We start from the raw sequence: 24,764 nt of genomic DNA, 5'->3' as shown, positions 1-24,764 counted from the left end.
AACCTCACTTTGTTATGCTCAGTAATCTTCTGCTGCATTGGCAGGGCATAGAAGCACACCCTGCACCCATACCTTTGTGTACAAAAAGGCTGCTAAATGCAGTTCAAGCATGATGAGATTGCTTTTTGCTCTTGAGAGTTTGGAGTTTTTCTATAAGCAAGAATCTGAATTCCCTTCAAGGAACAAATATCTGTTCAGAGAAAGGCTCGCAAGCCTGCTGCAATGTACTTGCTGCAAGACTGATGAAGCTTTGTTGTGTTACAAGGCAATTTGCCTAAGGGGCAGGCGCTGCCAGCTGTAGTCTCAGCTAAAATAACTTATTCTGCCTGAATTGTTCTCCAGATATGGCTTCACTTTCATGAAACTCATTATAGGCAGTAAAGAAGAGTCAGTAGCATCACTGGTGAGTGCTGTAGGTATAGCAAGTAATGAGGAGAAGTGACTGCTTCACTGAGATGTGCAGGAGCCATGGCTCAGTCCCAAGGCAGGCATCCCACCTGTGCAGTTCCCCCAAAGAAGAGCTGGATGTCCATGCCTAATGGTCAGCCCTTGTGGCTGCAGGCATTGTGGCCTCTCTAAAGCCTTTTCTTGTTGTGGTGGTCAAGGGGTTTCTGGCTGGTTTATAACATAGCAGATCACTTGGGAATGTATTGTCGCCTTCCAGAGCTTATGAAATGGAAATTGCTAAATCAGAGAACAGAGGCTGTTCAACATAAAAGCTTTGTGAGTCAAATATCACTTCAGCAGCATCTGTTTCTGTTACACCATTGCAGTAAACCCAAAGCTTTGTAATGGCTTTCCTTAAAAAGATGGGATGGTGAAGGGGGTTTGTTCAGTAAGAGCTGATGCTCTATGTGAGCTGTACAGCCTGCCTTTGTGCTCTGCTCTTCAGCCCTTGTGAACAGACACCTTTCTGAGAGGTATGTGCCAGGTATACTGTTGTGCCAGGATTTGATGAGTTACATCACAGTCTCACTCTGCAGTGGCAGAATTCAAGTACTGCAAAAGTCACCTGAGAAGCAGGTTGGTGGAGAGTTTGTTTTCCATCTCTGGGTTGATGCACAGACATCCCATTTTGGCAGGTTGAGAACAAAAAACACATTTCATGTGTTATGGAGATGGTCCTAGGGAGGATTTTAATTCCTGTGATTGAAAAGGAAGGACTTCAGTGCCCTTGTATAGGGATACCTCTTTAGACATAAGCAGCCACATGCACTTGTGTCATTGAAAATGTTCTGCTCCAGTGCTTTTGCCACCTCTGTTTCCTTCCCTGTATCTTGTCAGAACAGTCAGTCTAAACTGAACAAGAGAGATGTCTTGTGATAGACACAAACTACAGGATGATCAGTAATTGGCAACAGATTTTGCTGTCTCCCAGACTGGATAATATATTTAATAGTGAAAACTTTAACATTTTTTACTAGTTTTTGAATCACCCTCAGGGCCACAGAAGTATTTTTCTGTACTGTGTGTAATACCAGTAGTATCAGTGCCTTGCATATGGTTCATGTGTTCTGTAAATGGAATTAAAATGATGAAGCAAGTAAAGGCATAACTGGATTATAGGAGATTAGTGGCTCAGTGTTTGTAATCTCCTCTCACTTCTTACTTTAGCATTTCTCATAGTGACACTTTTGCAATGTCATGTTCCTATACATGGTTCATGCTATAAAAAGTCATGAATACAGCATGAGTGGAGTGTAACTTAGTATGATGAAATGAGGGCAATGCTTTCCAGCCAATTACTTATGTTATAAAAGTCTCTTTGCCACAAACAGAAGAGAAGAGAGTGAACTAACCTGGCAGCATTTCAGTTTTGGTGTGTAGTGAGGGGAGTTGTGATCCTGTGAGAGGCTGGCTGCTCTGAACTTACAGTAGCCTCTGGTACTCTGCACATCCTAGGAACTAATTGGCATCCAGGTACCAGCATCAGCCTCTTTGCTTGTAAATTCAGTGAGCTGGAAAATGTGAAATCACTATGTGCTTCTAAATGTTTCCTAATAAAAATTCTTTTTACCTTCTCATTAAAAGCTTTTAAGTGCAACTTTGTGATCTCTCTTTATTGGCCGTGTTCCATGTTTCCAAATTATACTAAAGAATGCTAGGAATACTTCTTTTTTTTTTTTTTTCTTGTGTAATTAGGAGGGAAATGATGAAGTCATTACTATAATTTCTCCACCTGAAGCCTCAGTACCTAGTGGAACTATAGCAGAGTTTTAAATGTCTCTTCTAGAACCAGAGCCTTATTACATCTACCTTAATTTACATCACACATCCTGTAAACACAACGTTGTCACCACTCCTTAAAAGTAATGGTAGTACAGCCATTGGACAGGGCTTTTCTCTCTCTGAAAGATTATAACTTTCCCCTGTGCTTTGTGTCCATCAGCTTCACTTCTGAAGCAGGTCTTATAAGGATTAGCATCAGTTCAGCTGGAGGTGATCTGAGGGTGGATTCACTAGGATTTCAGTGAGTTAGTTCTGGTAGTCCTTGTCTCCAAGCTTAGTGCATCCCACCAAGAAATCTGTAGCCTCAACTCTATTAAAAGGAGAGGACATGGTAATTTTTCTACAGCAAGGAGGAAGGCTGGCAGTGTAATGTGCTGCTCAGGAGTCTCAGAACTGAGCCCAGTGAATACTAAATCTCGAACTCAAGTTGTAAGTTACAAGGATCTTTGGTATATTCACTGTATTGTGAGGGAGAAAAAAATCTTGAGGCATTTCACTGAAGTTCAAGACACTTATCAGAGTCTGCATGGGTAGGGTTTAATATGCTCCTGTGGATCATGTGAATTGCAGTGAACTTCATCCTCTTTCTTCTCAAAATGGAGAATGGTCTGTATTTTATGAACAGAGTAAAAAATCTGTAAAAGTGTGTGCTGCAGCGAGAGCATTGCTTCTCAGCCCCAAATGTGGATCCATGCCAATGATGAAAATAAGCATCAGTTACTCCTTTATTTTTCAACTCCCTGACAAATCTTACAGTTAGTTTTACTTCCCTGTTTTAGAAAGACCAGGATGGCTAACAAATCAGGGCTGCTTGATGATAAAGCATGGGGAAGCTCTTGGGTCATCCTGTGTTAACAACATCTTAAAGCGCAATTTTCTTCATAGATTAATTCCTCTATTGTTGTGTTTTGGTTTTTTAAAATTTTGCTGCTTCCTAGTAAGCTCTAGATGTCAATCCTAACGCACTCAGCCTATGCCTTCATCTATTTGTGTACTGTGTCAGAATTATTAACCCTCAAGTACTATGTTGTCTCTTAGTCAAAATTGGCTGCTGCTCCTTCTGAGATGGCTCTGCAAGCACAGTAACCTTTCCATCACCTCCCTCCTTAACTGCATCCATTGGAGTCATGGTACATATTAGCATGAACTCTTTGATCTTCAGCTGCACAGGGCAAGATCACTTATCTTTTCCACTCAGAGTTTGGGAATTAGAACATTTATTATGACATTTTCACAAGGGTTTGATTTGCTTTAATTAGCCAAGGTTTGTTATTCTGTGCAAGGCCTCAAAAAGAGGAGCATTGTTAAGATCAATTGAATTGGTAAACACAGAATAATTATATTTAGAAGGGACTCAAGTACACTTTCCTGTCAGGTGTATATACATATTCATTAGACCCCCCTGGCAGGTTCCCATTTTCCTTGGACTTTGTGAAGATAAGGGTTTTTCTCTTCACCTTCCTCTTACTTTGTCAAGATGTCTAATATTTCTTAATTCCAAAAGCTGCTTTTGCTGCTGTCCTGTATTTAAGTCTACTGCCAGAGATACTACCATAAGCTGGTGATAATAAATCTGAGGATAAATGTAAAATTCCATATAGAGCTAGTGATGATGTTTTAAATAATTAGCTTAGGTTAACATGAAACGGACTTAAAGATTTAGATAGTGCTGGAGTTCTTGCTTTGAATAATACCTCAGCAATTGTGTTGCCATAAACATCACATTTTCTTTTTTTGCACATTGATTTTGAGGTAATGAAATCAAAGTGACGTTGAAAGAGTCAGTGAATAATTTTGTTTATCTCATTTCGGTAAATTGAAATCACAATGAATTGAAAAAGAATAATTACAGTCAGTTCCTATTTTCTGCACAATAAAGCAGTTATTTATTGTGGTGTTCAGTAGACTGGGAAGTTATTGAAGTTGCCATAAATACTGAGTGCTGAATTCTTGATTTACTTGCATGTATGTATATCTGATACCCCTCAAATGTCAGAGTACCTTATGCTGTTGCATATAAATCGTGATCTGCAATTTATACAGCACCAGTCACAGACACAGCAATTGGGACCTCAGACGGCAGGGCTGGGTTTCAGAGGGAGGCTAATGCCCCCTGAAAGCTTCTGCAGTCACAAGTACCATCTGTTTTGACACAGTCTGGGACTGCTTCACACTGGTGGTCAGGAATCCATGTAACTTAGTGCAGTTGGGCTTGAGCCAGCTACATTTTTCTAGTGGAAGAAAGCTGCCAATGGCCATGTCTCTTTCCCAGCTTAACTCCCAGATTTCCCATAAACAAAATTTTAATCCTTGTGGTTCTGAGTAAGCACTGCATGCTTGCTCAGTGTGTTGTTGTGTGTGTTTGTAACAAGAGGGGACTGCTCACTGTCACTCCAGGCTCTCATAACGTGACGTGTTTATTATGAAAAAGCCTCAGTTTATGTATCTTTGTTGAAGAGATGCTGGAAAAGTTAGACTGAGCTGGTGCCGTGGGTTTCTGCTTTGGAGGCCTATGTTTCTTTGCTTTCATCCTCTCCAGAATGTTCCTCTCACCCAGGTCCCAAAGGTGATTTGTTGGGGAATTGGTTTTGGCCAGCTCTTTGCTGAATGCATTTCTTTGTCTGTACGTGTAGTGGCAACAGTGGGTTTGTAAGAAATGCAAAAATGTGGGTTAAATGAAGTTTTCTACCATTCCTTCAAAAAGCCCTGGAGACCAGCTTTGTTTTTCTGAGTTTGGCCATGTGTCAGAAGGGAGGAGGGATGCAACCCTAGAAACAAGGTATTTGCCCTCAAAACATGAGTGTGCTTGCCAGGATACTAGCAGGTGCTTTTGAAGGAATCTTATTCCTGGAAAAGAAAATAAGCTTTGAAAACTGAGGTGTAAATGGATTTGAGCTGATCAGGAGCAGGTGTTGCAGGTCAGCCTTTAGTTACACTTTGCACAGTTCCACTGAATTTCTGTAATTTGTGGGCATCCTGCAGATGGATGCAGGCAGGGCTCCTAGTCTGCAAAAGCATTAGTCTGGGAGTAAACACATCTCCTTGCTAAAGTCAGGAAAACTGCTACTGCCTCAGTGTAATTCTCCTCGGGGACTGAAAAGAGCTCACCAAACTCACCCTGGAGTGAGCACTAACATGGTAACTTATTAAGCAGTTTTTTAGAAGAAGGTTATGTTCTCTTGTCTGTTGGCAGCATTTATGGTTGCTGTTTCATTATCACTCACTTACTGAAGTTTAGCTGGTAGAGGGATGTGTCTGCTGCTCTGACACACGGCTCATCAGCTGGGACACCAAGCAGGCACTTGCAGGTATCTCATGGACAATCTGTAACAAGCTGGGATGAGCCAAGGTGACTTGGGAATGGCTTTACCAATTGGGTTTTGAGTTTGTTTTCTTATTTTTAATCTAGACACCTCTTCTTGTGCTATGTACAACTCTGTCCCATAATTTGCAGGCTTATCTTTTCCAAATTATCAGCAAAGAGTATGTTTTCAAAGCTTGAATTTATTTTAGGAAACATATTTGTACTATTCTAAATTACATTGATTTAATGCATCATTAACATCTGGAGAGAGACTATTTACAAGAGCAGGACAAGGGGAAATGGCTTCAAAGTGAAAAAAGAGTAAGTTTAGATTACATACACAAAAGAAATTCTTTGCTGTCAGGGTAGTGAGGCAATGGAACAGGTTGCCCGGAGAAGTTGTAGATGTCCCATCCCTGGAAGTGTTCAAAGCCAGGTTGGATGGAGCTCTGAGCAATCTCTTCTAGTAGAAGTTGTCCTTCTCACAGTTTGAGGATTGGATCTAGATGGTCTTTAAAGTCTTTTTCAACCCATCAACCTTCTATGATTCTGTAATCTAAAGTTGATGATAGGAGAGAAGCACAATTTTATGGCTTTAAATCTCTGATTACTGTTTATTCTTCTGTTTAGCATACTGCTTACCATTTGTTCCTCCAATTTTGAAGGTCAAATCCTGGATCCCCTGTTAATTTAAAAGTCAGTAATTTCTGAGAGCTGCATGCTTTTAAAATGCCAACAGTTGATTATGAGACAATGTTCTTTTACACAAATAATTTGTTTATGGTGAATAGGCTGGAAACAGCCATTCTTGGGGGAATTATTTGTCTACTGCAGCATTTGCTACCAACTGGATCCAAGTCCTCTTGATTACACAACAAAGTGATTATATTGTCAGCTTTTCCCAGAGGTAAACATTCCTCTGCTTTGTATATTATTTTCCACTTAGAGTCACGCACATCTACCAGAACTATATTTCAGAGTTCTGTAGGTCCCCATGGTTTTTATCCATGTGAACTGGGGATTTTGAAAATATATTTCTTCCATAAATATATTCCAGCAACTTGTCTTGAAGTTTTGCAATAATGTAAACTGATATATTTTATTCCAAATTCTCCCATTTTTGGAAGGTAAAATAGTAGGACAGCTACAATTGTCTGGAGCAGCTGATTGGATTTCTGCATTTTGAAGTTGGGAGCCATTAAGTAGTTGTTCCAGTTTTCTATATAAATTGCAAAGATACATTTGCAATGAGTATTTATCATTCAAAGGTAGAGTAGGATCTGTTTGTCCCATCTCGGTATTATTCTAAGAGACTGATTCTGACCCTGTGTGTGTGGCTTGAGAGCCACTGTCAAGCAGTGTGCACTCATCCTCTCTACATTTATTTAAACTTGGCGTTAAATGAAAAATAAAGACCAGTGGATTTAAAAAGTGGAACACAGTAATGTAGATATTGTCTAGTCAGGTGGAAAAATGTTTAACCTGACAAAATTTTGACCTTGGAGCATGGTAGAGTAACTCAAAGAAAAGGCAGGTTATAATTGTAAGCCTGTTTCACTGAAACAAGTCATTCTCTGGATAAATTGGAAAGGTTTTTTGTATTCCCCAGGATTGGGTTTCTGGGTTATTTAAGACTATCAAACTTACCAGGAGATGAGAGAGAGACCATGGCAGGATTTTTAGTAAGATTTGAAATTAAGCAAACTTGCTATCTTGTTGTTGCCTTCTTTAAACCTTTATATTGAAGTATGTTGAAGGTGCTTATTTATAAGGATCTCGTAAAATTATTATTTTTGTTTTAACTATATTTGGTTTGCACATTTTAGAGCAGTGCATTAAACATCATGGATCCTCATAGGCGTGACAATCCTGAAAATGAGGGCTGATGAAATGCAGTGTGTCTGGTCCATTGATAATCCAGCCCTGGAAATCCAGCAGGGCACATTATGCCTCTCCTCAGAGTGGTATGGAATAGGATGGGAGATAATAATTCATGGTTTGGAGGAGGTAGACAGGAGCTTCTTCTGACCAGTTTATCTACAGTTTATCTACATTAGTGGTTTTTTTTTCAAGTCCAAAGCTCGCTTTTGAAATGCCTCTCCTTCTTACTCTGTTTTAGTAACCACCACAAGGTATATGAACCCAGTTACACTCAGGCAAAACTAAAGCCAAAAAATATGTTCTGGCAGTACACCTAAAGCACCAAAGGCAACCCCTACTGAGCATTCAGGATTGGGGATTAAATTAAATGTTGGCAAAAAAATAACACCCACTTCCCAGGCCTGTGGATGTTGGGCTTTCAGCAATATTAGTTTTGCTCCACAGAACTCCTCTTTCTGGGCTGCACTCCCTGTTAATGTAAATATAAACTAGCTCAGCTGGAGGAGCTCCCTGGCATACCAAAAAGATTTGGGAGAGCATCTGACTGAAGGATTTAAGCAGAGCTTTTACTTAAGCATGTGTGGAATTCATTTTGGGATACATATTTACAGAACATGGAAAAAATGCACCTTCCAGTCCATCTCTGTGTAATTCCCCACAATGCTGCACTGTGAAACCCTTTTCTCAGAGCTGATGTGCTAGTATCATCAGTTTACTCAAGGCTAAATTATAATGCTTTGACTTCCTAAACTAATAGTGAATTCCTTTTTTACTTTTCCTCCCCCTCAGTCTTTGTATTTTTAGCTTCGTTCAAAAATATGGGGATAAAATTAATTCCTGCCAAGTGGCAGGGGACAAAGTCAGTAGGGGGGAAATTAGTTCCAATTTTCCACAAATACATTGTAAGGAAGAATTATTTGCTTAATAAAACTATAATGATTACTTCACTTGCAATGCTCTTTGACTTTAGGCATCTACTGTGAGTATGCCAGGAATGCAAGATCGGGTCTCCAAATGTGTGTAGAGGAGTTTAAAGGCTGAAGAAAACTGGAGCTCAACATCACAGGGAAGCTACACCACTGTAATCCAAGGTGTAAAGTGTCACACAGAAACTGCTATGAGATGGCTACAGATTCTAGTTAACATATCCCTCTTCCACAATGCCTCTAGTCTTATTCAATAGGTACAGTTTCTTATTACATTCTAAAGGGGGTTTTTCAAAACCATAAAAGGTTATTTCAAGTTCTGTGGAACTGTTCCTTCCAAGACCATGTGGATGTGATTACTTCGTGAGCTCCAAGGTTGCTTATTCTTACACTGACAAATCAAGCTCTGCTGCAGGTCTTTGCTCTTAAAATGAGAATTGCATTCTCATTTTAAGACAAGAGAATTGAATTCTCATTGACTGACAAGATCTCACAGGGTAAAAAAATAGTTTTTACCTTTGCCAAAATGGTGTTGTACCTTTGACCTCAGTTTTCCATGTAATTTTCTGTTTTGGCAAAAATGAATTGTCTGGTGAGAGGGAAGCAGTAGCTGTAAGCTATCTCAGGTTTATTTGGACTTTTGCATGTGTGTATTGGAAACAAACTGGTGAAATATGGGGTGAACAAAATCATGGTGAGATAAGGTGGGCACTGAAGGGGAGTGTCACTCTGAGTATTTGTCAGCTGTGATGATGTTTCAGGAAGAACCCTTTAGAAATCACAGAATATGCTGATTTGGAAAAGACCATTGAGTCCAGCTTTTGAGGAATTTCCTCCATAGAGGAAATTTCCTCCATAGAATAATTAGACCCACAACCTTGGTGTTACCAGCACCATGCTCTGATCAGCTGGGCTGGTCTCATCTGCAATGGCTTACAATATTTGTGAGCAAGTTGCCAGACTTTTCATTTCTCCCTAGGAACCATCTTTTTCAATTGAATTGGGACACAAAATTACCAATATCTAGAGAAATGGAATGAAATTTATGGTCCTGGAGCGGCAAAGTATTTGGAAAACTGAAAACTAACACACTCAGAGAAGGTTGCTCAGTGCTCAAAATACTCTTGAAAAAGTAGATTAAGGAGAGAGAAAACATAGTATTCTCCAAGGAGACAGCTGGAGGGAAGATGAATGGTTTCTATAAACACAGGTGTGGAAAATAAATATCTAGGTGCTGTATGTCACATGGGAATCCCAGCAATATCTTGAGTCACATAGTGAAAATACATGAGCCTTTTGGGACTGTTGAAATCTGGAAGGTTGGAAATGTGCTTTCCATGGAATATGGGTGGAAAAGGCTCCACTTTTCCACTGCTGGTGAGGTTGGGTGTGCATGGTGCTTAGTTCAGAGCATTGTGCTTTAAGAGAAAAACACACAGATAGGAGCAAATGGAAAAGATAGAGGAAACTGGGAATGTTAGTAACATGACTAATAAAAAGAAAGGCAAATGCATGTAAGAAATCCTTACGGGGGAGAGAAGACCTCTCATTCTTCACAAGCACAAGGAAAGGGGCAAGAAACAGTTTCTTATATGAGCCAAATAAGAGGAAAAACTTGGAAACTTGGTACAGTGACAGCACTGGAACAGGCACCTCAGTGAGCTGAGTAATAGCTGCCCGGAGCAGTTAAAAACAGGGCAGACATGCACATCAGGGATGGTTTAGGTGTACTTAGTGTTCTTGGAGAGAGATGAGAGAGCTCATCCAACTCATTCTGCATCTTCTTCATTGTAAAAGGCTGCAAAATCATGTGGCTATCTCCACTGGGCAACCCTTTCCTTCTGGCACTCTTGACTGCTGCAGCCCCACACAAGTTTGCATGTGAATTTTGTTCCAGCTGCCTCTTTGCTATCTCAGAGTCTCCAGTTCCTCCCAGCCTCCTGGGACTGGGAGGAACCAAGGTCAGTAGGGTAACTTATCCTGAGAAAAAATGCCTGAGGATGTTTGCAATGTGGAAGATGCTCTTTATTTTTTTGTAGGTAGCACTTTTTCTGGGACTTTGTCCATACCCAGGGCTTTGGAAGGAAAATGGCTGGGTTGTAGCCTGCTCTCCTAGATAACTCCTTTTCCTACTCTAATCCAAGGGCACAGAGCCATATTTGAAATCTGTCTGTCAAATTCACAAGTCTCTCCTTGAATCAGCCCACATTGTATCCCCTGTAGAAGTCTCTGTTCCCCTTTGCACCACTGATTGTAGCTGCTGCAGTCATTAATTTCCCATTTTCCCCAGTCTCTGTAAAAGGAGTACTTACTTGGCATGCCTGAGGTTGATGGTATTGTGGTAAAAATGTGAAGTCTATACCCACATTGCACTTAATAAACTATGTTATATCTACACAACACTTATTGAAGAGATGCTAAGTCAGTGAGGTTTTGGCATGCTATGTAAATGCTTCTTGTGCACATTACTCTGCAGCTAATGCTTACAAAAATGACAATTGCTTTTTATTCTTCTCAGCTGTATTGACTTTTTCAGAGCTTGAACACAGTTTTGTTTATTTCTTGCCTTAGTTTTGCTAAAAACATCAGTGGTGACAGGAGATCAACACAGAGGACCTTTTTCAGTTGTCAGATAAGAATCTCAAGTTTGATTGGTATTTGCAAAATTTTCATTTTAATTTTGTTAGCTTGAAGAACTCAGCATAGTATTCATTTCAAAAGAGACTCATTCACCATACCATAGTGGAAGGTGTGAATGAATGGAGTCATGCCTCAAGTTGGAAAATGGTTCAATCTTAAAAAGGCCATGCTGGGATCTGGACATCAGTGTTAGTGTGTGTTGCTGGAGTAATGGAAATACAACACTGTTTTCTCTCTCTGGTTCTGAAATCAGACTGCATATTATTGTCAATGCCAGAAGGAATGGAGGTTAGATCTTGGCTTAATTCTTATATAGTTAAAGGTTTTTTTGTTCACATATGTATCTATTAATTGGGAAACAAACTGGGGAGAAAAAATCCTTTGAAATAAACCAGATTCCTAGTGGAATAAGAAAACTCCCTCTAGTGCATTTTCTCCCTCTGTGTCAGCTTTTATGGTTCTGTTTCTGGAATGAATCTTTTGAGATTTCTTTAAAGATTGTTCAGAAATTTTGTCTTACATCAACGAACAACTATCAGAGCTTGATCAAAGCTTTAATAAAAGGTATCTTGCACAGAAGATTGGAGGCAAAGGGGCAAGAGAGATTGTAGGGAAGGAAGTGCAAGGCTGCTATCTAATTTGCTTTTACTTTCTAAGATCACCAAAATTAAAGTCGCATTTCAGGCTTGTAAACAATTGAGTTTACAAGAGTAATGCTTGTATAGGGCATGTGTGTGTATAAAGATGTGTATTGAGAACTTTATTCAGTAACTTCATTTCTACATGCAGGGTTGTGTTTAATAATGTTACATGGTCATTACTTTGCTCTTTCTCAGACTGCCACAGCCTGTTGGCAAGCACTCAGTAAATGGTGAAGAACAAAATTCTAAGGAAACTCCTAGAGTTGAGATAGTGCTACAGGAAGCCCCTCCCAACAACATTAGAAAAGCCTGGAAAATGTACAGTAGACCAAGTGTTTTGCTGAAGTTTTAAATGCTAGCAAAAAGCTTTCCAAGTTTTTCCTGGCAGTAAGGCTGCTGGACTCACCTGCTATTTTTTTTTTTTAATTTTTGTTTCCCCTTAGGGGTGTACAGAGAACAGTAAGCAGGAATACCTCTGTGTGGAGCTCAGCTGAGCTACCAGCAAAATTCCTGTCTGAGAGCATACTGCATTATGGGCTCAGCAGAGCAGTAATGTGCTCACAACTCCCTTTTTTAAACACATTGACACCACTACAGACTTTTTCCATAATACTTTCTGATGGGGAGACAGGGTGCATGTGTACGTGTCTGTCTGTCCCTCTGTGCCCCGAGGATGGAGGGAGCAAGTTTTACATGATGCACCTTCAGGACTGAAGGGAAAGGAAATACAGGATGCACATCTGGAACTGCTATACTAATGAGAGAATTAAGAGAGCACAAAGCACGGAGCATACACATAAAACAGAAGGTCAGGTCTTTTTTAGCTGAAAGTCTAAGTTAAAAACCACATATTAGTAATTCATTACACACCCAGAATGTCTAAGTATTGATTATTCACAGTGCCCAGGAGTGATGAAGGAATGCCACTTCTGATCCAAAAGCAGTGGAGATTAGCCGTATTAGCTTGGAGCATTGCTCACCAGGGAAAGGGGGGAGAATCGTGGACTATGAAAAGCTTTTTTAAGCTTAAGTAGGAATGGAAACTAATGAAGACTGCAGAACTAACGAAGACCCTACAGAAATTTTAAGGTGTTTTTAGTGATAACTGGCTAAAAATGTACATTTTCCAAATATGCTGTGTCTTACAGAAGGCACTCATTCCCAGAGGACTAAAAATTGTTTAAAGCAGATGTAAATAATTGGAACTTTTTGCTTTTGATTTTAGTTTTGTTTTGTGGAATAGAAATAAGTGTTTCTTCTGTGGTTTTTTATTTACATAATTTTGTTTTCCTTTTTGTTCTGGTTTGTGTAAAACAAGCAACCAACAGTTAACCAAGGAAAAGGCCCAAAGCAAATGAAAAAGTAAAATGAGAGGAATTGACAATATCAAATACATGTAACAGTAGAAGATACATCCAGCACTTGGGAAAAAAAGTGTATATTCTTTTATATTAGAAACATTCTTGTATTAAAATTTTAAAAAAATGATCTAAAAGTAAAGGCTTTGCCACATATTCTGCACATGTTTAGCTTCAGGCGCTGTCACTGGTTTTGGTGATAATGTGAGCAAGGTCAAACATATGGTAAGTCCTTGCAAAAATTAATCTCAGGGCCTGTTGCCTAAGAGGCCTGTGGAGTCAGTGCTTGTCTCCAGGAGCCTGGCTGCTGCTGGTTGGATTTTTCTCTCCAGCTGTAAATCTCATTTTTAAAATACCAGCATATACCAGATGCTTACCAAATAGCACTCTCCGATGCAATTATTTGCAAAAGCTGCCAGGGGGTATTAGGAGGTCTCAGAGGGAGCAGGGTGTCTGCAAAACCCACTCAGCATGAAGATACTGTTCTTGCTCATAATTACACAAATCCCTGTGTTAGGACCACATAGCCATAGCACAGACTCAGAAGCCTTGGGGAAAATGTTCTTTCCTTTCATTTGCTGAAACAGTGAATTTCTAAGTAAAACAAGAATGCATAAGAGGAGGAGGGAAGGAGCTGGGCAGTACAGGTTTTTCCTCCACAGTGTGAGAAGATGATTTTGATGTCTCTGCAACTCAATTAGGTGATCATGAGCAAGCCATTGGACTTTGTGTCTTGGATTCCTCAGCTAAGTATTTGTGCTTCTTTCCCTTGCAGACTCACTGTGGAAATACAGGCCTGTGGTTGCTGTTGCTGTAGAGAGATCAGAGGAGGCCTGTGCTGGGCTAAGTAAAAGCTTCATGGGGAAGTTTATGTGTAACAATCAAATTCACCAAAAATGTACTTAATTTAAAAAACCTGCCCAAATCCAGGTGTGGACATGTTTGTTGAATGCATTTCTGGCTGTGTCTTGATTAGGCTTATCTGTGCTTTCACAGTCACACAGCTGCAGAGTCAGTGTTACTTAAGGGGCTGTCTTTGTACACTTCCCTGAAAGGCCTGAACATTGATGTGGAGATGTGGCAGGAGATGTGATGTGGAGAAAAGCTTGGTCCTCTAAAAACATTGTCTGTCTGTGAAAATTGTTATTCTGCTGGTCCCTAAATTGTGGTTACTGTATTCAGTTCTGGGTGGTGCTTTCCTTTGGAAAAGTTTCTGTTGAGATCATGCTGAGGTGGAGGGAGTGTGCTCAGCAGCAGCGTGCATCTCTCATACACTGCTTGTATTTGTGTAGCATACTGCTAAAACATCCTCAGAGTCTCTGAATGTATTGCCCATGGCATTTGCTGGACTATCAAAGTTATATCTTAGTTGTCTTCCAGTCTTTTACTTGGGTTGCTTGGAGAAACTGGGAGCAGGAGTGGAAATTACTTGTAGGCGATGTCAGCACACAGGAAAAACAGTTTAAATAACCTTACAGCAAAAGTAACCTTTCTTAGTAGCAAAAAACCTCAAATTTTGTGCCTGATTTTGACAACTAAAATGAACCAAAGAAGGTAAAGAAGTAGCAAATTGTTTTGGGGTGTTGAGTTGACTGCTTCCAATGTGACAAATAGCCCTAGCAATTAGTGTGTAAATATTGTATAACAATTCTCCAACAAGTTTCCAGGCATGCTGTTTCTTCATGAGTTACTTTTCTGGGCTTTTTTTTTTCTCCCAAAAAGTTTGCTTTAGTCCATTGGAAAGGAGTGTTTTCTGCGTGCACATGAAGAACTGTTCTGGGTTCTTGGGTGAACTGAGTTTCAGTTTGCATGACTGAATTAGAGAAATTAACTTTTCTGATGACACATTGAAAATAAGTGTATGGAGTTGAGCTTTTCCCATCTGCCCAGATCTGGTGAAAGAAGCAGTATTTGCCTTGTGAGCTCTTTTTTGGCCTCCTGCTGAATGGCTGAAGGAGCTTAGAGATGAGGGACCACAGCATTCTCTGCCCCTAAGAGTTCACAGCTGTGTCAAGGTTATGGACAGTTACTTTCTGCCAAAAAAAAAAGCCTGTGACTCAAACATAATAATTCAATTCAGTGTTTAATTAAGAGTATAAAGAATAAAAATCCTTGGATTTTAAAAAATTCTTCCACTGCTGTCTCCTTTTCAGGACTCAGAACTGCATCATCTCCTTTGCTCACATGGCTTTTGAAATGTTTTCTCACTCTGACTCGTAGAAGTAACTGCTTAACCCCCAACAAACCCCAAAGTCCATTGTTCTCCATAAGCAACTAGGCTAGGAGGGTGCTGTGCTGTGCAGAGAGCTCATTGGAATTGTGTGTTTTATCTTCCAGATTCCGACCTGAGCATGCGAACGCTCAGCACACCCAGTCCAGCATTAATATTTCCACCGAATTCCCCTGGCTTCCAAAATGGCAGAGGTTCGTCGACGTCCTCGTCCTCAGTCACTGGGGAAACCGTTGCCATGGTCCACTCGCCGCCTCCCACCCGTCTCACCCATCCTCTCATCCGGCTGGCATCCAAGCACCAGAAGGAGCAGGCCAACATAGACCGGCTGCCCGACCACGCCATGATCCAGATCTTCTCCTTCCTGCCCACCAACCAGCTGTGCCGCTGCGCCCGCGTGTGCCGCCGCTGGTACAACCTGGCCTGGGACCCGCGACTCTGGAGGACAATTCGCCTCACCGGCGAGACAATCAACGTGGACAGGGCTCTCAAAGTGCTGACGCGGAGGCTTTGTCAGGATACCCCCAACGTCTGTCTCATGTTGGAGACGGTAATTGTTAGTGGCTGCAGGCGGCTCACAGACAGAGGACTCTACACCATTGCCCAGTGCTGCCCTGAACTGCGGAGGCTGGAGGTGTCTGGCTGCTACAACATCTCCAATGAGGCAGTCTTCGATGTCGTGTCACTGTGCCCAAACCTGGAACACCTGGATGTGTCAGGTAACAGGGAATGTTCCAATGCAGGTGCTTTTGATGTTTGTCAAACTCCATAACTGCACGCTTATCCTTTCTGTGTTGTCTTTCAAAGTAGGAATGCCTGTCTCCTAACAGAGCGCCTGTGAGACAGGCACCACTAAAATCTCAGTGCCCCTAATGCCAGCAACACCTCTGGAGTGGCCAGGCCTCTTCCAAAGGAAGTGAGCTAGCAGAGATGGCCTGTTCAAATGGCACAAGGAGTTCTTACAGATTTCTATGGGCACAAAGCACCCATAGAAGGGCCCACACTGCAGTCAGAGCTACGTCATGTGGTGAAGCCTAGTCACTTCAGCAAAATTTGTTTTATCTTTTTCACACACATGTATATGTAGATTGTATATAGATAACGAATACATCTGTAATCTGGTAAGTGACTTGAGGAGGAGCTCAGAAAAAGTGCTAGGCTTTTTTTCTGGGTATTAATATCTGTTGTCATCCCTAGCTTCAAGGTCCTCTTGTTTCCATTGCTATTTTAACAAGACTTAGCCAGCTTGATCCAGCTTGAGCTTTTTTCCTCTTTTCTTCCTTTATTTTTTTTTTTTTTTTTGTAAAGCTGCCCTTGCAGATGTTTAGATCAGCAGAAATGTTTTAGACAATTTTCTTCAAGCCTGCTCTGGGGAAACAAGATGTTTTTTCCCAAGGTCAGCTGCACAGAATTTCTTCTCTGCAAATAGGTTGGCGCTTAATGGAAAGGATGCAGCCAAGCAGAGCACTGAAGTAAATTTGCTGCTCAACATTGTGATCTCATCTGTTATCAGTCTAATGCCATCATAAATCAACCAAACCAGGTTTGCCATTGCAGAGGTACCAGTGGCAACAAGAAAGATGAAGACAGAGGATTAAACAACAGGGGATAGAAAGTGATGCCATTGAGTCATTGGTACCAGATGCTTTTTCCAGGGCTGCCTATCTGGTATACACTGATTTGCATTCTTTCCTCTGCCTTTTTATTTTTTTTTTAAGCTGATTTACCCAACTCTCTCACCGCATTCTTAGGATGGCAGAATGTCATGGAAGGCATCAAAACAAATATCAATAAATCAGAATTATGCCCTTTTTTGTGATTGCTTTCTGAAACCACAAGGCAATAAGGAATCTATGGAACTCCACAGGTGTTTATTCACAGTGACCTTGTGTATGAATTACTTGTTGTTGGTACACACTGACATTAGTTCTGGATTGCTAATCACACATCCAGGCTGAAGCATCTCTAGTGCCAGGAAAAAAATATATGTACCTGCGTGATTTAGACTTAGAGCTTTGGAACTCACAGCCTGAGTGTACCTCGGGGCTTGTAGGTGGTTGAAAATGCTTTTGGTCCAGAGCTCTTATTTATGGATGTGCTATAGAACAAAGGTGACTTTTTCAAAGGCAGGGAAAAGAAAAAGATTATACCAGGCCTTGAAATAGGTTCTTTTGGGGTCTGTCTTCATTTGTGGCTTTCCCAACTGTCTTCCTCTCAGACCCAGAAGGCAGAGTCTGTCCCTAAGAGCTCATCAGTTTGGTATAAAGTGTGCAGGGGTCAAATAAAATTCCTTTCTCCCTTAAATTTTGTCTCATCAATGAGATAGGAAAGTAATTTTAATTTCTTTTTCTCCTAAGTTGTTCTTTCCATTTGGAGCATGTGAGGGAGAAATCCTACTTTTGAACATGCTCAGAAGTCAGGATGTTAGGCTTTGGATATGGCTTTTGCTTCATGTACCATGTGATTTGAGGATAATCAGTCTCCAAGCTCTTGTTTTGAGTCCACTTTTTTATGTGGGTAATTTTGGAGGATGTTTGGGAAAGAGGATTCCATTTTCCTGTTCTTCTCTCTGTAGTTACTAGGACAAGGCTTGTGCCTACATGCTCAAGGAATTGTCAGGACTGAAGTGTTTCACTGGTTTGGTTCCATACTGAGCAAGAGGACGTTGGAGTGTGTGTTGGGGGGTGATGCTAGCTGCTAGTTAATTAAATCCCAGATCACAGTTGTACATCTAGTTGAATCCTTTTTCCCTTTGGATGGCTACTTGGCAGCAAAAACTTAGCAAAATCTTTAATGTCAAAACCAGATGTTTGTATTAACTTTAGGGGCTTTCCACAATTTAAGTTCTGTCACTGTCAGCATCCGCCTTGTGGGCAGGTCTGAGATATTGCTAGAAGTTGGTTGAGCTTGACTGCAAGTTATTATCTAACACTCTAGCCAATATGTTTTTCCTGTCTGTTTGGACATTTCTCCACCCTTTTAGAAATCATACTTTATGGAAAATCATACTTTATGGAAAATCCTGTCACAAGAGCTTTATTTTTACACTTGGTGTTATTTAGGACAGAAAAATTGTTGCAGACCCAGGAACCTGTCATTTTGCCTAAAAATCAGTCAGTTCTGTATCGGCATGGACTCGTTTTTCTGGTGAAACTGTTTTGAATATCCTTCCCATGAAATGTTTTACACTGTAGCCAAAGTAACTAGACATGGCAGTGCTGAGCTTGACAAAACCGTGATCGCACAACTGGTGTATGCGACTCCAGCCCTGCTGAGAGACTTCTGACCCGTTCACTTTCTAATTATGGTCATTAAACCTTCTTGGACTCTCAGCAGAGAGAATGTTCTCCTTGGCCTCGTGGATGCATCATTCTCATTAAGCTGGATTTAAATTTGAATTCTGGTCAGAATATAAAATATCCAGACTGACTCCTTAATCCAGCAACCTCCTCAGCCAAATGCAACAGCAGCAGCTACATCAGGTGCAGCAGAGCTCTGCCTAGGTGCCAGCTTCTACTGTGAAACTCCTTTCATCCATTTTGTATCACCTACTTCAAAGAATATACTAGAGGTGAATTTTTTACACCATTAGTATTGTTCTGCTTCCCTTTAAAAAAATCCTTTGTGTTACTGAGTGTGTATATAGTACTTACCTGAAGGCAAAAGTATTTCCAGAGATTGCTCCAGAGCATAGACCGATCCAAAACAGTCTGAAGAGAAAATAGCATTCAGTTTTAAGATGTTTGTTGAACAGAGTGTTTTACTTCAAGGTCTTTCTTCTGCATGATCTGTGGGCAATCTGCCCGTTTAATTGTGTGAGGCCTAAGGTAAACTTTGCCTCTCTTCAAGTGAATTTGAAATCCAAATTAAAGATCTGGCATAAATTTAAATGATGAATGTAGAAATCTAGTTGCAGGTGGCAAAGTGTTTCAAGTCCATATCCCACACTTCTTACAGCATTTGTGTGAGTCCACACTTGCCATCTCAAGTGATATTTTTCCTTTTTGCTTTTAAGAACTGAAGCATATTCATACCTTCCACTAAGTCTCTGAATGACAAACCCTAATAGCAAGTGGTACAGCTTTGGGTCATGTAAGTTTTAGAGGCAGTCTCCCGACATCATCATGCTCTTTAATTCCACGCTACAGTATTTTGCAGTTTCTGATACATGGAGCTCTAAGGTCATCGCTTTTTATGAGTCACTTCATACTGCTTGGCCAGTGTTCCTGCAATACAGAAAAGGTCTTTTTATTTCTACCTGGGGGAACTCTTTGAGCATAACCTGCAGAAATTCTCTGAGTAGCCATTTATGGCTAAAACTGTTGGGCCTTAATCACTAATGGGTAGACTCTCATTTCTTGCAGCTGTTTCTAGCTATGCTAATGCAAAGTGCCCAGCTGAACTTGGCACAGTTTAAGAATTTCCCTGAGAAGCCTAAGACTGCCAGTTTGCACTGCAGCAGAAACCACACTTTCCAAAAAAATCTTTCACTCTCCACTATGCAATGAGTTGAGACTAAAAAGGGGGAAAGTCTGTGTGTATTTTTCCCTTTAATCTAGTTCTTTGTCTTCCCTTGCAAGGTCTGGTGTTTCTCCTCCAGTCTAGTTACCTCCATTCATGGCCAGACTTTCTCATTGGACACAATCCTTTTCTTTGTCTGTCCATGTCCTCGCATGCCCTTATTAGTCTGTTGGCTTCCACCAGTTCTCTCCATTCTCCTTAGGTTATCCAAATCTCCCCCCTTCTGCAAGCACACAGTTGGGCCACAGTTTGCATCCTTCCCGCATTGCAGGCTTGGGGCTGGATTCACATCTGTTCTCCAAATGCTTGGGGCAGGGGAGGAGGGGAAAGGGAGCGGGGTTGTGTTTTCCATAATGAGTTTGGATGGCGAAAGAGCCTCTGATGTTGGTTTGCAAATTCAGCCAGTCAGCAACGAGACTGATCGAAAAACTGCATTGGTTGTCACGTAGTATCCTTTTCTCTAGCTGTCACTGGGTTCATATTGCAGTAACAGATCATAGGCTGTCCCCAGATAGACCCAGGAGCACCATTTCACATGGGGGATATGGACAAAATCAGTCTATTGCTTTCCAGGGCTCCCAATCTCAAAGTAATTTCACTGTCTCCCGTGGAATTTATTGTTTCCTCTGGTGTGGGGACTCAGCCCAGCAAATCAGAGCGGTCAGTCAGGGTGATTCCACTCTTGCAACGTGAGGATACCTTCATCAAATCTAGCAAACCACTCCACACCCGCCTTTCTGGTCCTGCTGTGTGCTTTGTTTTTACTGCTTGCTTAAACTCGCTGTGTTTTTCCACCTAGGCTGCTCCAAAGTAACGTGCATCAGTCTGACCCGCGAGGCCTCCATCAAGCTGTCTCCCTTGCACGGGAAGCAAATCTCCATCCGCTACTTGGACATGACAGACTGCTTCGTCCTGGAGGACGAAGGACTGCACACCATTGCCGCCCACTGCACTCAGCTGACCCACCTGTACCTGCGCCGCTGCGTGCGCATCACCGACGAGGGCCTGCGCTACCTGATGATTTACTGCACATCCATCAAGGAACTGAGCGTGAGCGACTGCCGCTTCGTCAGCGACTTCGGCATGCGCGAGATCGCCAAGCTGGAGTCGCGCCTGCGCTACCTGAGCATCGCTCACTGCGGCCGCATCACGGACGTGGGCATCCGATACATCGCCAAGTACTGCAGCAAGCTGCGCTACCTCAACGCGCGGGGCTGCGAGGGCATCACGGACCACGGCGTGGAGTACCTCGCCAAAAATTGCACAAAACTCAAATCGCTAGACATCGGCAAGTGCCCTCTGGTCTCAGACACCGGCCTGGAGTTTCTAGCCCTCAACTGCTTCAACCTGAAGCGCCTGAGCCTGAAATCCTGCGAGAGCATCACCGGGCAGGGCCTGCAGATTGTAGCTGCCAACTGTTTTGACCTGCAGATGTTGAACGTGCAGGACTGCGAAGTCTCTGTGGATGCTCTGCGATTCGTTAAACGACATTGCAAGCGCTGTATTATAGAGCACACCAACCCCGCTTTCTTCTGAAGGGACACCCCACACCTGTCATTGCAATGCAGTATTAAAAACACTGATGTATAATAACACATGCTCCCATAATCAGTAATGCTGTCTTTTCTGTCGCTCACGGGAGTCAGTTTTTTTCCTACCTTATGGGTGAGGGGTTTTCTAGAAGACTATTTTGTTTGCTTTTTATATGATCACTTTTTAAGGTGCCGTGGGCCTCTGTGGAGAGGTTGCCTTAATGCAAAAGCAGTGAGTGCTCAGCATCCCCGGTAGGGTGTCATTTCCATAAGAGCCATGACCTTGTCCCAGGCTACAGTAGCTGCCTCCAAAGGAAATAGCACATAATCTCTCCTTCGGACATGCTACTCAGCTGTGTCAAATACATCTGATTTCTAGCTGTGCTCATGAAGCTGACTATGCAATGTTGTGTCTGTGTTCCACAACCTTTTTCCAATATGGCTGATAGTCATCCATTGTAACCCCTCAGTAAATACTGGGTAGTGTCCTTAAACATACTCATTTGAAGCAGAGTAAGATCTGCTGGCCATTGCTGAGCACTTCTGTGGAGTGAATCTGGAGATTGTGCCCATGCATGGGTTCTCTTGGGAAGCCCACCTCCAGGTCACTCGTGCATCATCGCTACTTGCCTTCATTTCTAAATTTGTCCTCTCCAGCTTGTGTAGTACCATCCTCTGCTAGCAGATAGGGACTTCTGGCTCTGATAAGCAATGATGTATTCACATGAGTGTAGGAGAACAAATGAGGTATTGGTGGCCTGGCAAAAGGAAAAGCCAGCAAACCGGCCTGAGAAGCTGCTGTAATTCTGCAACAAGCTGAGATAGCACTGTAGGACTGCAGAGAGGCTCTGAGGCATTGCGGAGCAGCTTGCATGGGCCAGTCCCAATTGCTGTGCTGCATGGCTGTCACCAGGAAATCTGGCTTTGTCCCTTTGCTGTACTTTTTCAGCAGTGTACCTTTGGCACCACCACTGGGTGTTCCCTGAGCAAACCAGGGACTTGCGTTTAGGTCAAGTTAGTATGTGCCTTAGTACACTTGGAAACCTGAGCCTTTTCTGTGGCCTTCCAGTTCAAAGGATAGATGGCTGATCTCAAGACTTCAAAGACATTAGCCTGATGTTAGATAACACCCCTGGGGACAGAGGGGCTTGAAGTGTTATTCACATTAGACTTAGATTCTTTGAGACTTTGGCTCTGTGTGTTTCCTTAGGCTGGAGAAACAGCTGCGTTCAACAAAGAATTAAACAGCAGAGTTGCCCTGTGACGCTGGGAGCTCCTGGTACTCTCATGGTCACTCTTGCTCTTGCATGAGCAGGAGTGTTTTGGAAGTCCCCCATCTCATTGGCTCCTTCCCCAGAGCGTGTGGTTGATTCAGGGTTACTTTCTTCACAATTTTCTGGCAGCTGTTCCTCTGCATTTTCACATGTAATGCTCAGATCTGAAAGCCAGACACGTGAAGGGTGATGATATTTTCAGGCAGGCCCCCCGTGCCTGACTGACAGGTGAATTCATATGTTCAGCTCAAACACTCTAAGTGTCTCATGAGAAGGGAAGCGCTGTGTCTGGTTTTCATAAGCAGTAGTTCCATCATCTCCAGACAACACTAATAAAATCAGTGCTATGAAGTGAAAATCAATATGCCCAAGAAAAACACATAACTACTGAGGAAATAATTATAACAATGCTCTCTCAAATTAAAAAAAAAAAAAGGCAATGATTTGGACATGTCCCCGGAGAGGGAACTTGTCCTACTGCTGCAAAAATTCCTGTAATTTATGTGTGTTCCTCCAATTTTGGATTTTTTAATATACAGGATGGCATCAGCTCTGAATTAAAAATTAAGTTATACTAAGGCAAAGAGGGCCGTGGAAAATGAATTTGTCATTGCTACTGTTACTGGTCAGTGACTAATATGAGGTGATCCCATCCCTTGGACAGTTAATTTCATTTTGGTTTTCCTTTCCATATTTCTAAAATAAGAGGTTCTTCTCCAGCAAGTAATACAGTATATTTTATCTGAGCCAGCTATACTCTCTGTTTATCCTTTATCTAAAAATGGCCTCAAGGAATTTAAATGTTAAGCCCTGAGGATGGTGGAATTTTGAGCCATTTGCACTCATGAAATATAAGGCCTCACTAGTAACATTTAATTGTTTATTAAAAAAAAAAAGCTACTTTTCTGGCTATGTTGAATTGAGTGAATAGTGCTACATGGTTTTTAAAGTTTCTAATGTTTAAATTTGGCCTGTACTGTACAAATCTCACTATAAAGCCTTAATTTGCTACCAAGAAATAAAGCAATATATTGGTAACTGATGAGCATGCAGCATCATTTGCACTAAATGATTAACTGCTAGTGGAAAAGAAAAGATTAAATACTTATGAAATTCAAAAAGTAGGTGAGTGATTGAGCATATCAACCCATCAGGTAGGTAAATGACTATTAAAAGAGGAAAAAAAATTATTACAGATTATGACCTCGCCTATCTCTGTCTTTAAAATTTGATTTTCCTCATGTGGTTCTTCTTGACCCTGAAACATAATCAGAAAATTGAAGTATAAGTAAAAGGAAAAAACAACAATATTAAAATTGTATAAAAATTTCAGTAGGGTGGTCTCTGCATTGGTTTAAAGACATGTTAACATATTTGATGAGAAAAGTAAGATGGAATGGCTGAAAGGGTAGAGCACTTACTGGAGCAGTGTTGCCTTTTGCATGCTGTAGAAACCTTTCTCTGGGGGGCACTGGTGGAAAGTTAATAAAGGTAATTTTTCTAAGCCAAATGTTTTTAAATACATAGTCTTACGTGATCTGAGTTGGTACTCTGAGACTGCTACTTATTTCAAGAAAATTTGAACTTATTGATGCAGCTTGCCTGATTTGACTTTTAACCTTTTTCCTGTGTCTACTTCCAAAATGACAGAACCAGAAAATACTGGAAAAAAACTGCACTGGAAAAAAACTGAAATAGTCCATGTGGAGCTGAGTTTGCTGGAAAAGTTGCAATGTGTGTCTGATGTGTCTTCTAGTTTAGGGTTAGCAAAGACTATAAATTTCCTGAGTGAAAACATAGGTGATGCTTGAACCATAAAATTCAGGCTCAGGCAGCGAGGCTTCTTCTGCTCTGCAACAGCATATGGTGATCTCATCAAAGAAAGGCAGCAATGAATCACATCCGTCAGGCTGGCATGTTGTTTATGTCTTTGGAATCATTTGTGTCCTCTGGAGAGGGGTCTCTTAGAAAAGGCACATCCAAACTACCATGCACTGTGATTATAGCCAAAACTCTGTGTCTAGGTATTCATCCTTCCCTTGGCTTTTGTAAAAAGTAGAACTGTATTTTTCATATTAGCAGCTTGAAACTGATGGGAAGTGCAACACTTGCCTCTTTGAGCTGTGCTCATCTGGCTTCCTGCAAAATGCAAACCAGCTTCTGTTGGATGTCTTGAACTCAGAGCCGTGGTCCAGACGGAAACCTTCAGTAGTGGTTTATGTGGTTTC

At 41.5% G+C, this 24,764-nt stretch overlaps 1 protein-coding gene across 1 annotated transcript in view; it reads left to right on the top strand.

Moving 5' to 3' along the window:
* The window catches only part of FBXL7 (F-box and leucine rich repeat protein 7), a 172,163-nt gene extending 148,117 nt beyond the window's left edge, over positions 1 to 24,046 (top strand). The window contains exons 3-4 of the mRNA XM_058029387.1: positions 15,317 to 15,928; positions 20,530 to 24,046. Coding sequence (XP_057885370.1) covers positions 15,317 to 15,928; positions 20,530 to 21,266 — 1,349 coding nt within the window. The 3' untranslated portion in view covers positions 21,267 to 24,046. The remainder of the gene's footprint in view (positions 1 to 15,316; positions 15,929 to 20,529) is intronic.
* The last annotated feature ends 718 nt before the right edge of the window (positions 24,047 to 24,764 follow it).

Source organism: Melospiza georgiana, chromosome 1, assembly GCF_028018845.1.
Source record: "Melospiza georgiana isolate bMelGeo1 chromosome 1, bMelGeo1.pri, whole genome shotgun sequence".
Taxonomy (NCBI): domain Eukaryota; kingdom Metazoa; phylum Chordata; class Aves; order Passeriformes; family Passerellidae; genus Melospiza; species Melospiza georgiana.
This window is presented reverse-complemented; position numbering and strand designations above follow the sequence as displayed.